The 22144-nt window shown below is 36.8% G+C and overlaps 1 protein-coding gene across 2 annotated transcripts in view; it reads right to left on the bottom strand.

The window, feature by feature from the left end:
- PIGK (phosphatidylinositol glycan anchor biosynthesis class K) overlaps positions 1 to 22144 on the bottom strand; it is a 72569-nt gene that overhangs the window by 8426 nt on the left and 41999 nt on the right. The window contains exons 10-11 of one of the 2 annotated variants that reach the window (XM_085298184.1): positions 14847 to 14922; positions 8054 to 8136 (exon numbers count right to left, since the gene is read on the bottom strand). In XM_085298184.1, coding sequence (XP_085154310.1) covers positions 8071 to 8136; positions 14847 to 14922 — 142 coding nt within the window. In that variant the 3' untranslated portion in view covers positions 8054 to 8070. The remainder of the gene's footprint in view (positions 1 to 8053; positions 8137 to 14846; positions 14923 to 22144) is intronic. The other variant, XM_085298183.1, reaches the window with a different exon arrangement.

The following is a 22144-nucleotide window of genomic DNA, read 5'->3' as shown; positions in this document are numbered from 1 at the left end:
TTTTTTTTAGATATCCCATGGGTATCTATTCATTTATTTCTAGGTGGCAGGCTGTATTAACAACAGATGTTAGACAGCATTAGATCTTATACGCAATATGCTATATTGACTACAAAATATAATCAAACATCTCTATAGTTACATTTTAAGAAACTGCAATCCAAATAAATATTCCCTATTCACTTACCTTTTACTGCTCTTTTTTTTTTTTAATAAGGAGTCTCCAGAATCTTTACAACTAGAATTTATGAAGTTCTCCTTTGCTATGAGCTCTGTGCAACATTATATATTTGAGCAATAGAGCTCCAGATTTTGCTTGCACAACCCAGAACAGCAATACATTTAAGAGGTAAGAAAGAAAAATGGATGGAAGGAAAGAAGGCAGGACTGAGGTGAAAAGGTGCCTACATATTTAAATATGCACGATCAAACATGGCTGTGTTTTTACTGGAAAACATTTCCATTGAGAAATCGGAATGTTACAGTGACAGATCCATTTGCTCCCCCCACTTTTAAAGGGAATTTTTGTACTCAGTGGTTCTGCGYTCACGCGCTAGACAAGTACTCTCATCCACATCTATGTGGTATATACTCCCTACGTGAGCAGGGGAAAAAAAAAAGGAGATAGAACTATTATGAAGTATCAACCTAATACTTTTGGATATTCTAGCTCCTATACAGCCTTGAATACAAATCATAAAAATATGGATGCAGTGGCAAAACTAGCCACTTATTTTGTGGTTGCACGTTATTACAGAAAGTCAATTTTGTTATGTCAGCTGTGTCAAAGAGAAAGGTGTCTCAGAAAGCACATTTATTCCTGCGAAGAGGTTTTGTAGACAGCTGTCATTAAAAAAGATTGGCAGATTTATGGTATCATAAATATTCAGTGTCCCGACATGACATTTACRTGGCACCAGTTCATCAGTGGAATGCTACATGGAGCTAAACACACACAATCTTTCYGGAAGAAAAAAATGCTAAGCTGAGCACACGCACTCCAGACTATCACACATAATACGTACAACATCTTTCCAAAAGGCTAAGTCCTTTAAAAAGCTATAACCCTAGATTTTATTTAACAGCAAACCACTTGCACTTCACCTGCCTACTATCTAACCTAACCTTGCTTACCACAGTACTTCTATGTGGTTACCCAATCCCATGCAAGGGGGACATCATCTGATCTCGAGCCATAAACGAGTATGCTCAAAATACTCTCTAACTGGTCTTTTGGTGTTGAGAACTGTCTCCATACAATCCTCCTTAAAATACATGATCCAGCTCTAATTCACACTGCCCAACCACCGGAGCTGGACTGCTCCGGGAACACGGTGTCCCAGGGGACAACTGTCCCACGCGGGCTGGGGAGGGTGCGAAGGCAGCAGAGTGCTGGCTGTGGCAGGGTGCCCCACAGCCACCACGGGGGCTGGTCCGTGCACAAGTGACCGCTCACCAAAGCTGGAGCGCACACCCACACCCACGGAGAACTACCACCGCAACGGTGAGATGGGATGCTGTTTTGCCTGTGCAACAACACAAACACAACAGTTCCATTACTGGAGTCTTTATTCATTTACTCCTTCCGTCCATTCTTAAAACGGGAATGATTTGATCAAATTTCAACCCTCTGAATTATTTAGTAAAACAATTCCAGGCAGAGCACCAGAGAGCAGCCTGCCAATATCTCTATCTCCAGCCATTCATCAGTCCTGTCAAGAGCCCGGGAGTCACACTGCCGCGCTCCTCACAGCGCGCTACTGGAGGGTAAACAAAATATAATTAACGTAACACAAAAATCACCCACAGCACCTCAYGAAGTTTACATGGTTAAGTGGGATAAATGCGAGAACATATTTGGAGCTAACAGTGTTGCCACGTGAAGAAAAGTGTTGAGCAAGGTATCTGCCACCACAGCCCTGCAAAATGTGTCGATTGGTAACATTTATATTCTGTCAATGTGAGCTTATTGGTAACCACAACTTGTCATTCTGTRTATGTTCAGAAGAACAAATACAGTAGCTAGAAGAAAAAACCTAACAAAATTGTTACTGTTAATTTTACTACTCACTGAAATGCTTTTTAAATAAACATGGTCTATCAGAGAAGCTCTCGTGCTTGTAAACAATGGAAAAAGGTAACGATTAATAAAAACTCCACAAGCACTGAACTGACATCAGAAAACTGAAATTAAATCTTGCACCTTGGATAGCCTCCTATAGCATATTTCAGTAATCAGGCTTTCATAAAGAGGTCCTGAACCTGCATACATTTAGTGAGAGGTAACACAAATTGAGTCAAAGAATTTCGGTCATTTACTCAAATTAAGCCCAAGTGTTTCCACACATGTGCACGCTCGCATTGTGCCAATGGCCGGTGCAATCAGGATCGACTAATGATATAAGGARGAAAAACTAATAAATACTTTGCCCTTTGTCTGAATAGCTCAGCATATGCGCTTTCCCTCCACATCACGCACACACATACTGTGTGCGGGCACTTGTTTTATTCCAGACGTTACTATTCCAGGGACACAAAAAACAGATCTCTGCCTTTGCACCAGTTTCTACCACAGACAGGCCAGAGAAATTCTGACCAAGTTGTGCATCCTTTCAGGAGACGCCAATGGCTGCTGCTCTTCCTGATATTCACAGCCTAACCACCTTTTGCAGAAAAATTAGCTCAGAGATAGGAAAGATAGCTTTTTTTTTCTGCATATACAACAACAAATCTTGTTTATTAACAAACATTTAGAGTATTTTATACTTCACACTTGCCAATAGGTTTCATTACCACTTCAAAGTGTTTTCCATCAAAGTTGTTCCATCCACTAGAACAGTTAAACTGATCATCAAAAAAACCCCCACTCTGGAATAGTATTTCTTTTGTTAAATATCATTATTTACTAAAAGAAAAATGAATTAATTTATCATTTAAAGTTATTCACAAATCACAGTTTTCCTTTCATTAGGGAAGTTCTAAAACTTCTGTTCAGATTAAGTGTAATTTTAAACTGCTATCCTACCATTCCATAGGCTCTCATGATATAGATGAGATTTACTATGTGTTAATTCAATAAAGAGTAACAAGGAAATAAATGTAGCATTAATGATATTTTCAGAGTCTTTAAAAAGATCAGTATTTATATTAAAAGACAATAAATAAAGTTACTACAGTAACTTTTTTCATGTAGTCTTTTACTGCTGCAGTTCACTTAAATAATAGTCAAGATGATAGTTTTYACAATCCCAAAATTCTAATGCTAGGAATTACACTCTCTCACTGATACCTTYATAGTTTAACTGTCTCCACCCAATATTGATATCTGGTATTTGGATGTAATTGCAAATAGGGGAACCAGTCTTAGAATACTATTTCACTCCATTAAGCAAATTTTCTCACTATGATATGAAAAATGTCAACTACTTAATTAGTACACCTACTTTTCCCAAGCCCCTAAGTGTACCTAAGCTATGTTTTATGATGGCCCAAGGAAAAAAAAAGGGGGGGGGAGAGAAAAAACATAACACATCAATTATGCCTCCACTCAATTGTACAACTGTTTTAAAATGTGTGAATAGTTAAGACAAAATTGAAAAATTACCGTAATGGGCTTTTGACACTTCCCTGYTGAAGCAAAAATTAATTCTAACTCTCTGTTTTTATGCAAAGCCTTTATAATTTCTCTAATCTCAAGTTCCCATGAGAGGGAACACAATACTTTAAAGTACAAGAACATAACGCTGGCATCTTCTCTTTTTACTTATGCAGTTTATTTGATAGAACTCTAAACCACTAAGCCTCCCTTTGTACTTAATATAAGCCATTCTCAGTGGAAATACAAGTTAATTTAAGTGAAATGAACTTTTAGAAAGAATGCATTCTCTTGCACAGGAAGCTTCACTAAAGAAAAGCTTTTTTAAATACAGCATCTGTTTCCTAAATTGCCCTAGAATTTGTAATAAAAATAAACTAAAAAGAAGCATAGTTTTTAAAAGGTATTTTTCCTTGTGAACATTATAAACATAAAAAACAGAGCCTAACTGAATAAGTTATTTATCATCTTACTATGTTTTCCAGTTTCATTTTCACCCTCCATGCATGAAAAAAACTCTACCGGAGTAATGAATGAGTGGGTTCTAAGCAAGGCATTAACCTTCTTCTGTTTTATTAAAAGTGACTAATATCATACTTACTGCTTACATTMCAAAAGTAAATCAAATGAACCACTGATATACTTTTCCATAGACACTACGATACACGGATCACACACTACATTCGCAGAGTTGTAGTAATTTATTTCATAAATTTCTTTGCCCTCAACCACATTTGATATATTTGTACATCAGATACGATGCTAGAGCAGCACATGGTGTATTATAATGCCAACRAACCTTTTAAGGTCAGAGACAGCTTGTGCATATATTTAGGCTATTCCCATGTGAGTCAGAAGTATATTATTTGCATATCATTATGCACTGAAAACCTATTCAGTTATCCCCACTGAAGACAACTCACCACAGTGACCTAAATAGTATTCACTTTTCCAGTATCTGAAGGAAGAGTAAATAAATGGGACCCAGCGCAGACAAATCCAAAACGGCTCAAAACATCTAAGAATCCAGGCTTAAAAATGACAAATGCAAATGAGTGCAGACCAACATACCACAAAAAGTCTCACAGAACCAAAGAAAGATGAAAATTTTATGCTTAATAGACAAGGACGACAATGCTGAGAGTGAAAACGGCTGGAGAGAGAATTCTAGCAAAAATGCTCCGACCTTAGCTAAGCTTATTATAGCCACAAAGGAGTGCAAAGAGTCTCAAATAAAAAAGCTCACTTAAAAATAACCTCCCTATGTTAGCACCTACAGGAACAGTTTTAGTATCAGCTGCCCAACACAGATAGCTCTTGACACTTGAGCTGTAGCACCGTGCAAGAATTCACATGCCGCCAGCAACGGTGATGCCTGGAACGCCACATATTTGTTTCCTCCCTACCCGCTGCAACACCGTGCACGCTTTCCATAACCACCACAGCTACTAACGTGCAGTAGCAGCTCCCCCAGTTTTCATTCCCCCTATAATTATGGTATTTTGACTGAACTTCTACCAACCTCTACTTAATCAGTTTTTCTAGGCATCTTTCCCAATTTCAGTACGGTACTAAGAACAGAGAACATAAGCAAAGTATCTAGGTACTCTGTGCAGAAAGTCAGAATAGTTTAACATAACAGTCCTTTATGGCCTTAGTCTACAAATAGGAATCTCTCCTTGTTAGTCTTGCTTTGGTTTTTGCCAAGTGAAGTTCACTTAATGCTGTAAGCATTTTTGAACCTATCTCCGATCAGAGTAAAACTCTGATCACAGCTACAGCAGAGGAGAAACAATAACCAGAGTTTTAAAATCACACCTGTGAGCAGGTCATAAAACACAACCAAAGGGATCATGGTATGATCAAGTTCAAAGCTAAAACGAAGACATATGAAAACCAAGAGCATACACTGAAAGCTTTGTGCATATGGGATCTTGCAACACATAGCTGATTCAGCTGTAAAACCCATCATTATTTTTCTGAATATATGAAATACAATAACCCTTAGAGTTCATGGTTGTCTAGTGACCCTTCAAATGCATCTATCTGAAGTGCATAGAAGAGTAAATTACACAGATCTAGAGTGCCCTGTAAACCTGACATGTTGCAGTCACTTCCTTCCTCCTTCATTTTACATCCTAGACAGTGCTTATTAAAAAGAAATGATTACAGGAATTGCCTCTTAAAGAAGCTGCAACTCCAACATGGAACCTGTATGAATTATAGCTCCTTTAGCACCTGGGAATCTTTTAATATATTTTTAAATAGTACATCTGACAATTCTACGTGCTTGTGGATATGAAACTGATATCTCTTAAGCCCAATGCATTAAATGGATGATACTACATTCACATATAATGCCTGATACTATCAGTACTCTCATGGCAAATTGAACACTCCCACAATATGAACAAAAGCCTCAAATTTATTTCAACTTTCCATAATAACAATTATTTTCATTCTCTCTCACCTGCTTATGACAAATATAAACAGAAATTTAGGGAATTTACATGTATCTTATCAATTTTGACTTATATCACCAATTTTGGTTGGCATTAGCAATTCTGTAGTCACACTTTCAGCCAGCTTAAGCTGATCAGGATGACTTTTTTGGTAGCAGTAGTTTTCAGCTCCCTGCTGTGCTTAACATCAGTGTAGAAAAGAGAGCAGGGATGTGTATTAGGAAGGTGGGGAAGGTAAGGTGGCCTGCTGGACCCCTACCAAGATTASTCCAAGCAGATTCTCAAATTGACTCCATCCCACCACTGACAAGAATGAAGATATAATGCCAATTTTAAAATACAAGGATTTTCACAGACCATGGAAATAAAAKGACACTAATTGGGAAGAGAGAACAGTTGCTTCCTAGGCTTCTTTGTCCTAGCTGCAAGATCACTACAGCCTAAGAGACAGTGGCTTATCATGCTGCATAAATTGCCTCCATTTTAGCAATCGCATCTCCCTGAAGAGGTAACCAGCAAGACAGCAGAACCACAAAGCTGGAGCTCTGCAACGGCAGCGTGTATACTACTACAGTATCTTTGTGGAGGAAGCATGGTTTAGGCATGCAATCCCACTGGTGGCTGCCGCTTCTTGAAAGTGGTGACAAATACACGTTCCAAAACATGACACCAGAGAGACTGGAACCTACGGACACCCAGCAAAGCTAAAGTATTTGCACCAAACAGACCATCTAGATAGCTGTTCAACTAAACATTCTTAACAGAGCTATGCAGTGTTTTATCTGYGCAGATATACACATTTGACTGATAGAAAGGATTACACAGAAAATTGTTTTATTGCTTTTAAAATATACTGGATTTCTACTTTAAAAAATGCAAGGAAGGAGGTAAAGTTATAAGTTTACTGCATGGATTGGGAATAAAGGACAGAATGTGCATACACCATTTCTGGCAAGAAAGAACTATCATCCTCAGCCTCCAGTTTCTCTGGGTAGCTGGCATAAGACATGGCAAAGTTATCCATTATAGAACCTGCTCAGTGCTGTATTTCTACCAAGAAATAACTAAAATAAGAACCCTAGAATTGACTGGGGACCTCATGAAAGCTAACTTTCAATGTGTTTAGTTATTTCATGCATCGTATTCAGCTATAATTGGAAGAATTTAATACTACATTCACTTCCCCATAATGCTTGGTCAGCAACAAAAAGCGCTAATATTTTTTTTCTGGCTCTGGCAAGCAGTGTTGCATGCAGACACAGAAGAAGTAGTCTCCATGCATGAATATTCTGGTAGTCTACCCTTCCAGAAACTAGAGCTCCTCATAATTACTGGTATATTTTTAAGATTTGGGAAGCAGCATCTAAAAGAAAATAATTCTAAATGATATTTCTGAAATACTTATGTTTATTGTGTCTTGAAGATGAAGAGTTTCTATCTAGCATTTAAACCTAACAGAGATAAAGTAGCATTACCTTGCCCATGGTTAAGAAACACTGTAATAAAGATTCTGGATAGGCAGCAAGTGATTACCCACATTTCTTTATGTAAAGATGGAAGAAAAGAAACCACTTTACTCAGTATCTTCTTCCAGAGGATAAGGGTTTCTCTTACGCTTATATGGAAAACATAACAAAACAAAGGCAGCTGTGCCTTGCATGTACAAAACAGATCATCATTAATTTATGCTAACTCCATATTATTGTATTCTGTGATAAAGAAAAACTGACCAGAAAACAATTGCAGATCAAATAAAGTGAATTTATAGTTTAACTTCAATCTTTTACAAAAATACTTAGGCTACACTCAGAAGTATACTCTATTTCAGGAATATTACAACTTTGCTAATGAGATCTCATTACTCTGTTGGGCTATTTAATCTGCGTAGGAGAAACAAAGAGCCAACATTGTCTTTTGTATGGACTACAGGATTAAATGCGAGGGAGCTGTTCATCATCACTGATACTCTACAGTGATTAACTGGATGAAAAACTACCTGAAAATATTTCTGGTTTAATGCTTTGCCATTAAAAGATCGGTAACGGTTACAACCAAGTCCAGAATGTGTTTGGTGATTTCCTGAAATGAGACAGAGAAACAAAGGAGTATTCTATAGAACATGACACTATCAAAATAAATAAGTACTCATTCTCTAGATTCAAAGGTACACATGTTGAATGCACTCACATATGCACAGCAAGACACTTGCTCAATTTTTTTTTACTCAACTCTACCATTGGAAGAAATGTTAGGGTATGAATTTCAAAGCAGCTATATACACTAGGTTGCACACAGTGTCAGCAGGAACATCCTTGCTGCTCTATGATATATTTGTTTTGGTAGCCGGCAAAACGTGCATTATTAGCTCTTGACAAAAAGTTTGTTTCGATCCTTCTGAGCACAGAGTTTTCTACAAAAGAGCATAGTAATTGAAGGAAGACAAACAAAAATAAGTKTTTTTTTTTTTTAACCAAATGCAACAGTGAGAGAAATTAAATCCACATACTGATTCTAATCTGGGAAGAGAATCATGCTCTTTTGTGTTGGATAACATCCGGTCAGGATTCCACTTGAGACTATTTCCACTAGAGTTATAAAACATAGGCAAACCACCTCTATTTTACAGTGCACAAATATATGCTTAATGCAAAAAAGAGAAGGAATCACCGCCTCAAAAAACAAATCTTCAAGGCACCCCAAATGCCCTAGATGAAGAAAGCCTATTTCAGCAAAAGCTGTACAACACACGTGTTTTTGCACATGAGTATAATCAGATTGCCTAGCCCCAAAGGAGCTTCAGGTCAATCACTGAGAAAGAAGTCAACAGATTTTTGTGACATGCATCAGAAAAATTTCCTCACCTGCAATCTAAAATAAATAGGAACACTGGCAGAACAGGCTGCTGTTCTTTCATAAACTTCTTTTTGCCATAACAAATAGCAGCAGTAAGAGGACAATGTTGTCTTTGTTGCTAGTGTTGCTCAAAATTGCAGAAGTAAAACCTGAGCCAGGCAAGAATCCTAGTGCAAGATGATATGAAACAAGGCTTTCACCTGTCTACTGAAATGGAACCACTGTTTCTCTGTGCAGGGCAACCATATATTATATTTTATGTTAAAATAAAATATTGAATTTTAAAGTGGGAGTATTTTCTAATCTTTGATATGAAACACAACGTTTTTAGCCATCCTGAAAATTTTCAGTTTTCATAGAGATATTTCTGAAAGGACCGCTGTCCTACCAGATGCAGCAATTCTTGAACCCACAAGATGAAGTGTCATATTTTATCTATGACACCATCCAGCTGAATCCTCTGAAAGAGTTTTAAAATGCAAGCTACAACTTAAAGCTATCTTTAAAACTCGTCTAAAGGAATKGATTTTCAAAGAATATATAGATGGCTGCGTCTAAAACTTTACATGTCCAACCTAACACATCAGTATATCACCCATGCTTCTGAATCTCTTAGCCTATAAGGATACAATAAAAAGCAAGTAAACTTACTAAAGTACTTTAAAACTTTTAATAAATTATTGTCCATGAAATAATATTACTGTCTGCATCAAACATAAAAACCTGTAATACCTTTGTGCTATTAAGCACCCTCCATGCTTGATTAAAGCACCCCTAATGGCTTTTATAAAACACAAATAACATCTCTAAAATGCTAATCACATTGCATTTTCAACAGATTAAAGTGAAATGAGCCTAATAATGTGCAAACAAATGTATTCTAGCTCAACTGCTTGTCATTGCCTAACAAAGCAGACAGAAACAGTATTTCTTAAAAAATTTTAAAGATCTTTTATCAGTAAAAATCAGTACCTTAATTTCATACTTAGATTATGCAAGAAAAGCTAAGCTTTTTAAATTCAAGTTAATGTCTGTTAAATGAATGTGAACTGCAAATGCATGATAAGTTATCTACTACTTCAGTTTCACTTTACTAAACAAATATTCTTCATTAGATTGCATTGTTTGCAGTGGTTTTCCAGGAAACACATACAGTGAACACTGACATGGTCAAACTGGCAAATATGTGTCCATTTATGTAAGGTTCATGTCCTGTCCTACTCCTCTAGAAAACAAACATACAAAAAAGCTGAAGAACAATAATTTAATATTTCTTAGCAAGAGGAGTTTTATCCAACTTGATTAAAAACCAACCAATGGGAAGTTTATATTAGAAAACTGTTTGTAAGAAAGCTCTGCGTATATAATTCTGTCTGTAGTGGAACCCAGGTTCTACAGAAGGAYGAAAGAAAGTGAGTCTTCCTGTGCAAGAGCAGACCTGTCTAGTAAATCTGGGTTGGTTAAAAGATCTCTTTGTAGAGGAAACATGAGTGTCAGCTCTATCCATTTAAAGTAGCATCTGCGAAGGTAAGATCTTTTCATAGGAAAGCAGTAGCTTTTACTATTGCTGGCTTGTACATTCAGGTAGGAGAGCTTCTTCCATCAGTCTTTTTATCTACAAGGTTGTCATCAACAGATTGGGTGAAGTGATGTCCCTAAAACAAAATCTCACTACTTAGTAGCATATAATCTAAAATTTACTTACTTGGTAGGATGAGGATACCAAGTAGATAGCAATTCTTGTTTATAAAGATACAAACACACACAAATCAGAACTTCAAGCCCTTCTGGTCCAGTATAGACTAGCACAACAGACCTACGGGAACACGATGTTCACACCAAAGAGTTGACGTGTTGGGTAGGTGGCTGACAATTTGCCCCCTGTGAATAGTGGCTCCTCTTCAGCTCTTAGCTTCTGCACAGACTCCAACAGCTGCATATGGTGTTCCCCAAAGGGCTTTTGTTTTAACAATTTACTGTTTTCTGTATTTGTTTCTCAGCATAAGCCACCAATGGCTTCACTGCTCACACAGCCCTAGGCCAATCTGCAGTTATCACCATATTTTTCATCCCTCTCTAGGCTCTCAGTAAAAACGTATCCAGCTCATATGGAATTAATCCAGTCAATTCAAGCTGGGTGGATAGCGGATCTCTAAAAGACTCAAGTAGTAAATATGCAYGCAAACCACCAAGCTTCTAGTCTTTCTTCTAGGAGGAAGAAACAAAGGGTAAAACTCCCAGGCACCTAGATGACTACAGTTTTTTCCCCAGAAGAGCTGCTGTTTTAGAAGACTAAACACAAAGCACGACCATTCTGTYGAAGGTGCGAGGAAACTGGACCAGATGGGGCAACTCAGGACTGTCCTTCTGACCCTCTTTTAACATTATGCCAATTTATCTGCTCATTATTTTACAATGGACTGTAATAAATAACTATACAAGTTGATTCTGATCTGAATTTGTTCATTTTGTTTTCAATTATAACAACATCAGGAGATCTGGCATTTATCCACTGAAACGTATCTTTCTTCAATAAAACATTCCTCCATCAGTAAGACACCTTTAATGTCACTCTGCTACAATTTAATTCTCTTCGATATCCTAAATCACAGTTAGGCAAATATATATTACCACATAGCAACATTCAGAGCATGAGTAGTGTCACTGAAGTTTGGTACTTTTATTAAAATACTGTGCTGAATTGAAGGTGCAGTAATGAATATTCTTTACGATAAATGAAAATAGAATCTTCTCAAATGCAGTTTCCCCTGTTCTTTCACTAGAGCTGTTTGAGACATATCAAAAGTGCAGAATTTAAGTATTCTCTCTGTTTTTTTTGCCCTTACTATTCATAAACTCATTCTACATAGCAGCATTTTATATACAATGAATCTCATTAAAAAAGATGTCTTGTGGGGGTATTCTTCTTAAAGCTTAACTTTAGCTATTTAGAAGTTTATTTAAATATTTTTCATTTGAAGACTACATGATTACAGCTCAAATGCTTGTAATATAGTATAATAATTTAATTTAAGAAGGAAAGCTGAGATTTGATTCTGTTTATTCACCAGATTGCCTAGTGCTTTTCTACATGTTTTTGCCAACTTAAGTACTCCAAATATATATTGCCAAATATAAACTGTCTTTCGCATCGGAATCATTTATGAGCCTTACTGATGTCTTTTAATCTTACCTAGAAGTAAAATGCAGAGTGGGTGACAAAAAAAATTTTTACACTCGGTACAAAACAGACAAAGGACTGTATTAAACACAGTGATTATCTGTTTGGACAAAGCACCAGAGATTAGTACCACAAAGAGCATTYACTGCTTTTTGATATCTTGAGAATAAAAAATGTTTGTTTATATAAACTTAACACRGTCTTTCCATTATGTGTTCCAGTTGTCAAAGATCCCTCAAAAATGACACATTATGAGCTTAGAAATGTTAATCAACCGGTGTAGAGTATGCTTAGCTGACTATAATTATAGAATCATAGAATCAGTAAGGTTGGAAGGGACCTCTGGAGATCATCKAGTCCAACCTCCCTGCTCAGCAAGGTCACCTAGAGCATGTTAGACAGGGTTGCATCCAKGTGGGCCCTGAATATCTCCAGAGAAGGAGACTCCACAGCCTTTCCRGGCAACCTGTCCCAGTGCTCTGTCATAAGCCCTGTGGGGCTCAAAAAAGGCATCAACACCATACAAAGCTAGGACATGATGCCTGGTTTCCTCACATGACAGCTAAACAATGATCATTTTATTCTGCTCCTCTACATCATAGAGTTTTCCAGTTAAATTACACCTGCCTAGCTGCTCTATGTGAATCACAACTCTACAATATTGGTAAATTTGATACAGCAAGCAGGTAAGAGTATATTAAAAAAACCCACATTTTTGCCTTTCCAGAACGTGATATTCTATTATAATGAAACACACRGTAGCCAAATGAAGTCTCCTTGGTTATTACTTACTTAATGCTGTAAAAATATTGCTATGACATTTCGTCTGGTCGACCATCTTAAAGGTTAATTCTGTTTCCTATTTGAGATTTTCYTCTAGGTGAGCCATCCTGTGCAGCTTCTATTTACTGATTCCAAACAACCCACAAACTGTTTCACTCTCACTGTTAAGAACATATTGACTGGCTGCCTGCTCTGCTGTTTAATTCATTTATGCTGAGAGTCAGGCATGAAGACAGAATTTTAAATGTGACATTTGCAGGCTGTTGGGTCATCTGAAGCTCTGACAACACCAGGGAGTTCTTGACATACAAACTGGTCCTGATTTCCAATCTTCCCTGTTCTGAACACATCAGATATTCCTCCCAGAGGTGCAGATTTCAGCCAAAAGTTTTAAAAATCCCTTGTGTTTACATCTTGCAGAAAAGACCAGCACACTTGAAAGTTTTAAAATAAAGCTCATGTTTCCTTTAAGGTAAGACTATCTTGCCTGCAGCAAGCAACTCAACTGCTTAAAARCACTGATTGACAAAGAAAAAGAAAGATTTACAATAATACTTGATTCTCATAGGATTTTGTAAGCCACTTTGGCATTTGGTAGACTTTCCTTTGCTCCTGTTGATCTTTAACTGTTCAACTTGAAGTCTGAAGCCACAGCTGTATCAAACATTATCTACTCTGTCTTATTACTACCCTGACTGATATCAAGTCCTATTTTTCAAGCTGGAAGTTTCTATTGTCTCAAGGCAGTGAACAGGCTGTATCATTCTGTCTCCCAAAGTGAATCGTCATGATCTTCCCCACTTTTTCAGAATAAACCTGATCACCTGAAATATTCCATATTGTAAAATACAATCAGGAAAACAGTAATATGAAGTTTTCAGTCTTGACTTCAGCAAATTTATATTTTCTCAATCCCTGAAGCAGGACAGGCACTCAAAAATAAGCCCCAAAATAGATTTTCCTGAGAAAATTCTGATTAACTGAAACAGAGCAGTTTTTTTTTTTTTTTTCTTTTCTTTTCGAAGAGCATCATCAGAAGGGAGATACTAAATTTCAAGACTTTCATGCCTGTTACTGGCCACGGCTCATTCCACAAAGCAGGCAAAGTCCACTGTCTTTAACAGATAAGAATCAAGCTGCAGAAGGAAGACATATGGAATGCAGGCTGGGCTGCTCACATCTTATCTACCAATAGGATGGACTGAAAATTAGGCTTGTTGGGCCTTGAACTCTGAGAAAAGAGTAAGAGAAGACAGAATCATCTTCATAGAAAAGATCTCTTGACCCTTCTGGTCATAGATTTAAAAAAAAAAAAAAATCAGACAAGCTGTAATAAAAACTGTATCCTGCTATTCAATCCCAACTCAAATGTCCATGTCAACCCTCATTGGTGTATCTATTTAAGTGCTATTCCACTGATTTAAAGACACAGTTTGAAGGTATAAACTAGCCAAAATCTTGATCTCTGTTTTTCATTATGCAAAAACCAAAAACAAGCAAAAAACCCTATACAAAGTAGAAAGTACAAGGACACTGCTGCAGCTGGAGACAGAAATACTGCTAACATTTCCTTTGGAATTATATTGGGAAGGGAGATCGTTTGCCCTGCTCAACTCTTCATGACAATTATATCATAATAATGATGCTACAGTTCAGTCGTGTTTTCAGGAGTGGGAATATGATTTGGATCAAGATGCAAATTAGAAGAAATTCATGTTTTTTTTTCTTTTAAATCAGTAGACACATACAATTTTAAYAGCAACCTCTGAAGTGAGAACTGTGTCATATTGCAAGCATCTTTTCATTGCTGAGTTCTGAATAACACTTTTAAAATTTAATAGTTGTCATCTGAACAAGAATATGTTGTTTTTACATACTTCCAGCATAAGCACATTGATTCTCTATGACCTAGAAAAGCACATTACAGATGTTGTTTATCCTCAAAGAAAATCCTTAAAATAGAAAGGCATACCTGGTGTATTATCTGAGCCACAGGAAGTTGTTCAGCATACTTCAGTGGTTCTGCTGCCAACTCATCCTTTGGAGGCCTAGGAAAAAATGAAGTTAACAATTAAGAAAGTTCTCACAATGTTTACCAAGTTAAATTACTGAAATTTAAAGGTTCCAGGTACATTGCTGTTAAAAGTATGTATCTAAGGGATTATTTTGCTTAAAGAGAAATGAAAGCGTATTTTAAGTCCTTAATAAAATATTTTTCTTACATAGTTAAGAGCAGTAAGCTATTAAGCAGAAATGTGTGTACTACTGTAGATTCTTTCCCTCATCTAAGACATGTAAAACACAAATTTAGTAGCAGAAACCCAAGAAAATCTTTTAATTWAGTTTCAGATGAACAGAGAGCTGATGAAAGATGCTGGATTGAAATCCTCACAGAAAGAAGTCTTCTGACTTTACAGAGTTGATTTTGCACTGTTAACACTACAAGCTTCTTATCCTGCTAATATAATGCAACTAGGAACATCTCAAAAGGTGAGAGGGATTATTCACTCTGATTTTCATTTTTGCTGCAAGAGCCCATTGGTGCTCAGCTGAATTGTAAGTTAAAACAGCACAAACACTTGCACACTTGTCAGTGGAGCAATGTCTCCTACTGTTTTCAAACAAGCCAAAGTACTGGTTTGAATAGCAGCAGCACAATGCTTTGAAAACAAAATGCATCATTTCCCTTAGAACACACTGTAGTTAYGAAAATCCAGAATCCAAAAGCCATCTCTTCAAAGACTATTTAAGTGACAGCAAGTTAAAATGAAAATACRTTTTAAAGCTTTCAAGTATACTGCTTTCTTCTATTGAAAATGCACAGCATGTGCTACATTTTCAAAGTAYAATTCAAAGTTTTCATCAATCATTCCTCAATCCTTGTACTACAGAGGTCTAAATCTAAGAGTTTCAGTAATATGAGAAGAAAGGAAGGGAAAAAAAGTCTCTCTATCAAAACAAGGCCTTTCCCCAGAGTTCAAGCAGAATTATGTCCATAGTGGGCAAGACACACATTTTCCAGATTTGACTAATTTACACCTGTTCTAGTCAAAATAGATCCATCCGTGGATGGTTAATTGACCTGCGAACAGGCTGTCAGGTAAGAGCCAACGACTACAAGGTTAGTCTCTGTAGTGGGAGTCAACACGCTGATGCAAAAGAGAGGACAGTAAATGTACATCTTTTCCTTCCTCCAGCTCTGGCTTTCTGTTGTTGTTTGCAGTGCTTTTAGCTCCAAGTAAGAGCTTGAGTAAAGAAGAATACCCACAAACTTGTAAAGAATAGAGTATAAGGAAGTATTGAAGACTTACTTTATAAGAAATAATTAGAGCAGAATCAAAGAAATCTGGCAACATTTCAGAGATCACAGCCACAACTCCTCTAGAACTTTTTAATGTGCTTAAGAAAAAAAAAGTAAGCAAGCTCTGAATCACTGAAGCTGATCTACTGAAACAGCTGATCTACTTCAAGYGATTTCAAGAGAGAGGGCTACTGCACCAATGAAGAATCAGCACTCRCAGCATGTTAGTTACTTCCCAAACTCCAGTAACTATGATCTGTAYTCCAAGGAAGTGACAACTGAAGGAGTAATTATTTTAGTGCACTCTGTGGAAATATCAGGAAAAATTATTATCCATTTCAAAAAGCCTTTCCAACTGTTTAGTGTTTTCTGCAGGACAATTCACAATTGAGTGGCTTTTCACGAAGTGTTCAGGTCTTTCTCAGATGTTTGAAAAGCTTTCAAGTTCTCCACTGCTGAGTAAAATGCTGATAACTAGTGGTAGCATTAATTCTTTTTAAATCCCATCAATTTTTCTTATATATATACCAACTACACATGTAACATGGAGAGAACAGAGCATTAATATACTGCTGTTAATGTTCACACACAAGCATCAGAGCTTAAAATGACTTCATAGTCAAGGATTCTCCCAATCAAGAAGAAAAGACAATCTCATACAACAGAAATATAGACCTACTTGTTCTGTTCCCTTACTAATTCATTCTCTCACATGCAYTAGGCAAGGAAAGGTAGAATGCAAGCAGAAAATAAACGTGCCTTCGAAGGCACAGTTAAGCACCAGGATCAGTATACTAAATAAGCCTCTTAGCTATGAAAGTTGCTTCTTGGCTTTGTTCATCACAGGCAGGTACCTCGCAATATAGCATCACTTTAATAATAAACCTTGCACCAGCTCACAAATATTCATATTAATTCAGCTGTGGTGTGCAGAATGAATGTTTCTACTTATTTCTCTATTAATTTGCATTATTTTTGGAGGTATGATTCCTGACTGGCAAGCACATCACTGTTTATTTAGCTATCCACAGTCTGTGCAAATTTGAGGTCACCTCTGTTCTGTTGGGATGCTGCTAGCTGACACAGCACCTTAATTTATGGATACCAGATACATAAACTCATTTTTAGTCACAGTTCTATATATAAAACCACTGTATACAGGACAAAATATTCATCCAAATCTCAAACACTATCTCCACAGTTTCCACTGCAAACCTGGGAAAAAAAAAAAGAAATTTTACCTCAGATCTCCAAATGAAATACTTGCAACACCTAAAGTTACTATTAACTGAACATTAGCAAGAAAAGAAATGCTTGCCTTTTCTATCAAGGACTTGGGATATCTGGCAATGCTCTTTATCTAGACAGAGTCAGCAATCCTTTGCATAGTCGAACATCTTCCTTGGTCAATCATATAAAAAGACCTTTCTTAAAATGTCAGAGGAGTAAGATAGAGAAAAAATATCAAGACTACTTTGAGCCTTAGGAAGTATTATTAAAGAAAAAGRAATGTGAGAATAGCATAAGTATTTCTTTTCAAGTACTTAGATTTAAAACAAATTCAGGCTGACAGGAATCTTTCAAGATCAAGAAAGATTATTTTGTAGATTTGTTTAAACTATCTTCTGAAAAAAATCAGATCAAACTACACTGTTTATATGTGTGTGTGTGTGTGTGTGTGTGTGTGTATTTATGTGCACACACGCAGAGGTATTTTGGAGGTAAAGTTCAAAATTATTCTCTCAAAGTTTTTGCTTAAATGCCTTGAACTTCTGGTATGTACTCAGTGATGTATTACCTGTGAAGACTACAAAAAGAGACTTCTCTCCTGTGGATGAGCCCCCTCAACTGGATGAGGATATATCTGGAACAAATCATTAACTTGAACACATCAGGGACCATGCTAACAATTAAAAACCAGAGATGATTGCAAGGCAGTGCATAAGTCTGTTTAATTCAGAATTACAGAAGCAGCTCATACTCCATATTAACAGATTGGTTAGTTTGGTCAGCTTACTAGGTGGATCAAAGAAAAAGCCATAATTAAGGTAGTCAGTAAAGACTAGAAAGAATTATGTGAGGACTTACAGCAAAACTAATACCACATTTTACAACAGTCTTAAGATTACTAGTCCACTACATTGGGCCTTCAAGATTAGAAGCATATTCTGTAAAAGCAAACCCTCTTCTAAAGAAAGCAAAAAGGACAGAAAGACCACAAAACTAGAAAGGAGAAAAATATAGAAAAGGATATTCTACTTTGCAGGGTGGAGGAAGAGAACAGGTCAAGAGAAAGATCATCTCTACTACCATCATCCTGACCTTGCTTCTCCCTTTCACAGAAGGATGCAATTAAGTTGGCTGCTACTCTCTCTCTCCAAAGATAATTCCCAGATGCCTGGGGTTACATTCACTTTTACACAAAAAGTTACATCGGGGGAAAAAAAAACAAAATCAAAAAATCATCTCAGTTGATGGAATCTGTGCGCAGGTAACATCTGATGCAATCTGAGGCTGTAATTTCACAAAATAGTTGGCCTCACCATATCTGACACTTAAGCTTTTATAAAATTAAGAACTAATTTATTGTAATGCAAACTTGTTTCTGTGTTTAATTTCTTTCAAAACAATTCTATTACAAAACCAAAAGTCATTTTTCATGAATTAATTTTCCAGTAGGAAATGGTCCTTTCTGTCTCAATCGAGCATGACAGCAGAGCGCTGCCAACAGTGCCAAAGCAAGCTAACACACTGGCGTATCAGCACATACTGCAGCACGCCTGACAGCTGGTAATGCAAAGCATAAGGAGATCTTAATTTTTAGGGAGAAGACTAGAAAGAGACAAGAAATCATAAGGGAAGTGGGAAGCAGTAAGAAAAAAACAGAGGAAGAGAATCTTGAAAAATTCAATTTGAAAGTTATTTTTATATTGCCACTGTGACTGCTCTTAGATGGAGGAAAGGAAGCAAGAAACAGAAACTGTGGAAAATGAATGTAAATCCAGCAAAATGTGTCAAGATATTTAGTGAAAAATCTTATTTGTTATTTATATTTACATACTATTCTATGAGGAAAATCCTGAGAGAGTCAATACATACTAAAGAAATAGAAATCCCTATTATCAAGAGGTGTCATGTTTTGCCACGAGTGTTAATCCAACCTATGGTCTGCTACACAGAATAGCTGCAGTGGGTTTAGGGGATGGATGCAAGTATGGCAAAAATACAGGAGAGAAAAAAGAGCAGCATGTAATCATTAACTGGTTTGCTTACAGCAGAAATGGTCAGTTAGGATACAGAAAGACAAAAAGGTCTTAATAAACAGGACAAACTATAGCACTCAACTATAAAACTTGGTTCCCTGGGCAAATGTAGACATTCAGTAATTCTATGTATTACTGTGATTAAGAACGGTATTTCTTCCTTCCTACACAGTCTCTAGATTTGCCGTCTCAAACAGCCCACACATTTTTTCCTGCATATGGTCCATGCATAGGTAATACTGCACCTCTCTGAAAGTATTGTTCCTTGAAGATAAGTTCTAATATATAATCATCTCCCTCAGAAACCACACAAAATCAGAGCGTTAACAAGGCAAAGAGAACAGGATATCAGAAAAAGAGACATTAAAGAAGAAGGGACTTTGGGATTACCTTCATCTTTATTAGCTGCTGATGTACGTAACTCACACTGCTCCTGAACTGCAGCCTTGTTTGTTTAACAGATAAAGTGTGAATAGTATAAATGAAAATGAAGTAATGGATTGTCCCGCTTCCAAGAGTGACTTGAAGTCAGAAATACTGCGGCTGCTCTGACAACCAGTATGTGACCAAAGGATACAAAAACATGCAACAGTGGCCTAAACCAGGCACCCCAGAGTAAAAGGTTGAAATTATTAATCCAAATCCATGTATAGCACTGATAGCTTTATTGACTGTAAATACATGAATGTGTTTGCATCTGGCAATAAAAAGAAAACAAAATACCAGAGCTTTATGCACCACATCAGAAAAAGTTATTAGGTACCCTATTAAAGAGAGAGTGAAATGGGCTATGACGGGTTTGAGTGAATAGTTTTTAAAATTGGCCATTGAGAAATTTATCTACCATATCTATACTACAGAAGATTAAGAATTAGACCTTGGATTAATGCCAGGTACTTGATCAATCTGCTAAGTCCTAGCTTACATATTCCTAAGATTGGGTATGTTCAACCAGTAGGAGTACCAATGTACATTGAAAATGCCATTGCTTGAAAAGGAGAGAACATAGTTAGCTCTGCTCTCCCCCCATAAACATACCAGTCAATTCTTTTCTTATTTTTTAAAAAGGAAATGCAAGATTAACCTATAAATATATTCAATCATACTGTTAGTCACAAACAAGAGTAGCAAATGTTCAAAAGTAGAAACATTCCAGGGAACTTCCTTACAGTGTCTCCTTTATGGTATCCATTTCTTCAGCTAAGTAATCGAGTCTTTAGACTATTTAAGAAAATATTTCAGTATCAAACACTGTTGCTGCAACGTTTGCTCAGGTTAATGCACCTGTCCTCCATCAACAGTCTAGTACACCAAATAACACAAACATTTTCACTCACTTCCATTGTATTGAGCTTTGGTAAACTGGACAGCTGGCAGCTTACCTTGGGTGACCTTGCCGGACTGTCTAGCAGAATGCTAATGTGCATCTTTTGCAGATCACTGCTTTGGAGCCTCAAAGTCACATCTTTCAATGGCTAAGCAGGTAGTGCATATTCAAAGATGAGGGGAGGAGGGAGCTATGTCTACAGTGGAAATACGCAGGCACCTCACGATTCACAAGTACAACCAAGCACACCAAGACTGTTTAGTGCAAGCATCCGCAGTGACCTCCCACTTCAAAATGCTTAGAGCAGCAGGGGTGTACTATGAAAGATGGCTTAAAAAAAAGACTGTACAAAAATGAACAATACAATACAAAGATTAAAAAATGAAAACATAATGAAAAACTAAGTCAATTTAGACACAATYAGATTTATGATTTATTTGAAGAAGGAGGCAACTGATTCACACTGAAAAAAGTTTTAATTTAGTTTGTTGGCTTTTAGAGAGATATACTCTGTTGAACAAAGAAGCAAAGCATCTTATTGACTGGAAATGCAAACTACTTCCTGTAATTTGTTCATTTCTTTTCTAATAAACATAAAAAATTTTCACCTGAACTAGCCATACAGACTTATTCCTGGAGTTTAGTAAAACACATTAAGTCTCTGAATACGTGATGATTTCTGTTGGGCCTGATGAGGTCTGTTAGCATTTCCAGAGTCTGAAAGACTCCTCTGAGCTTTCTAAACTGGACAAAACTACACTGTAATGAATGTTTCCAGTTATCTGACTGTACAGCTTTACATCTGCCATTCTGTAATCCACTAGTAATTTCTTATCTAAACACTGTGATTAACTTTTGTCAAGCAACATATCCTTAATCATCTCACGCTCTTAAAAAGAGACAACAGAAATAGGTAATGTGTTTCAGTCAACCTCTGTTTTTCAACAGTATTTTTCAGCATAGATTGGTTGTTACCACTTGCCTGCTCTCTCCTAACCAATAACTTTGGTGAAAATACATGCAAGTCACTGAAGAGGCTCTCTCTTCTTGATCTTATTCTCAGACTTAGTGCAAGACACAGGAAGAGCATTAAAAAGAATATTAGCTTAAGTAAGCAGAACTGACTTTACTGCTACTGGAAAACACACGACCTATAGGGTTTCATTCTGTTATCTCAAATATTCCACATTTTGGGTAAATTAGAAAATCTTCTTCGAACTAATTTAAACTTCAAGATGCTGCTGCTGCTGAAGTACAAAATGCTAATCAAAAACTGTAGATAAAAAGGCCCAGCTACGTCTCTCCTCTATCACTGAAAATCAGCATTTGAGTCCACAGTTAAATCAGGTGCTCCTTACTTAAAACTAATCCATAGGTGT

The sequence above is a fragment of the Rhea americana genome, unplaced genomic scaffold, assembly GCF_003343005.1.
Source record: "Rhea americana isolate MKP2758 unplaced genomic scaffold, rheAme1 scaffold_136, whole genome shotgun sequence".
Classification (NCBI taxonomy): domain Eukaryota; kingdom Metazoa; phylum Chordata; class Aves; order Rheiformes; family Rheidae; genus Rhea; species Rhea americana.
Note: the sequence above shows the minus strand (reverse complement) of the source record. Positions and strands in the feature narration are given on the sequence as shown.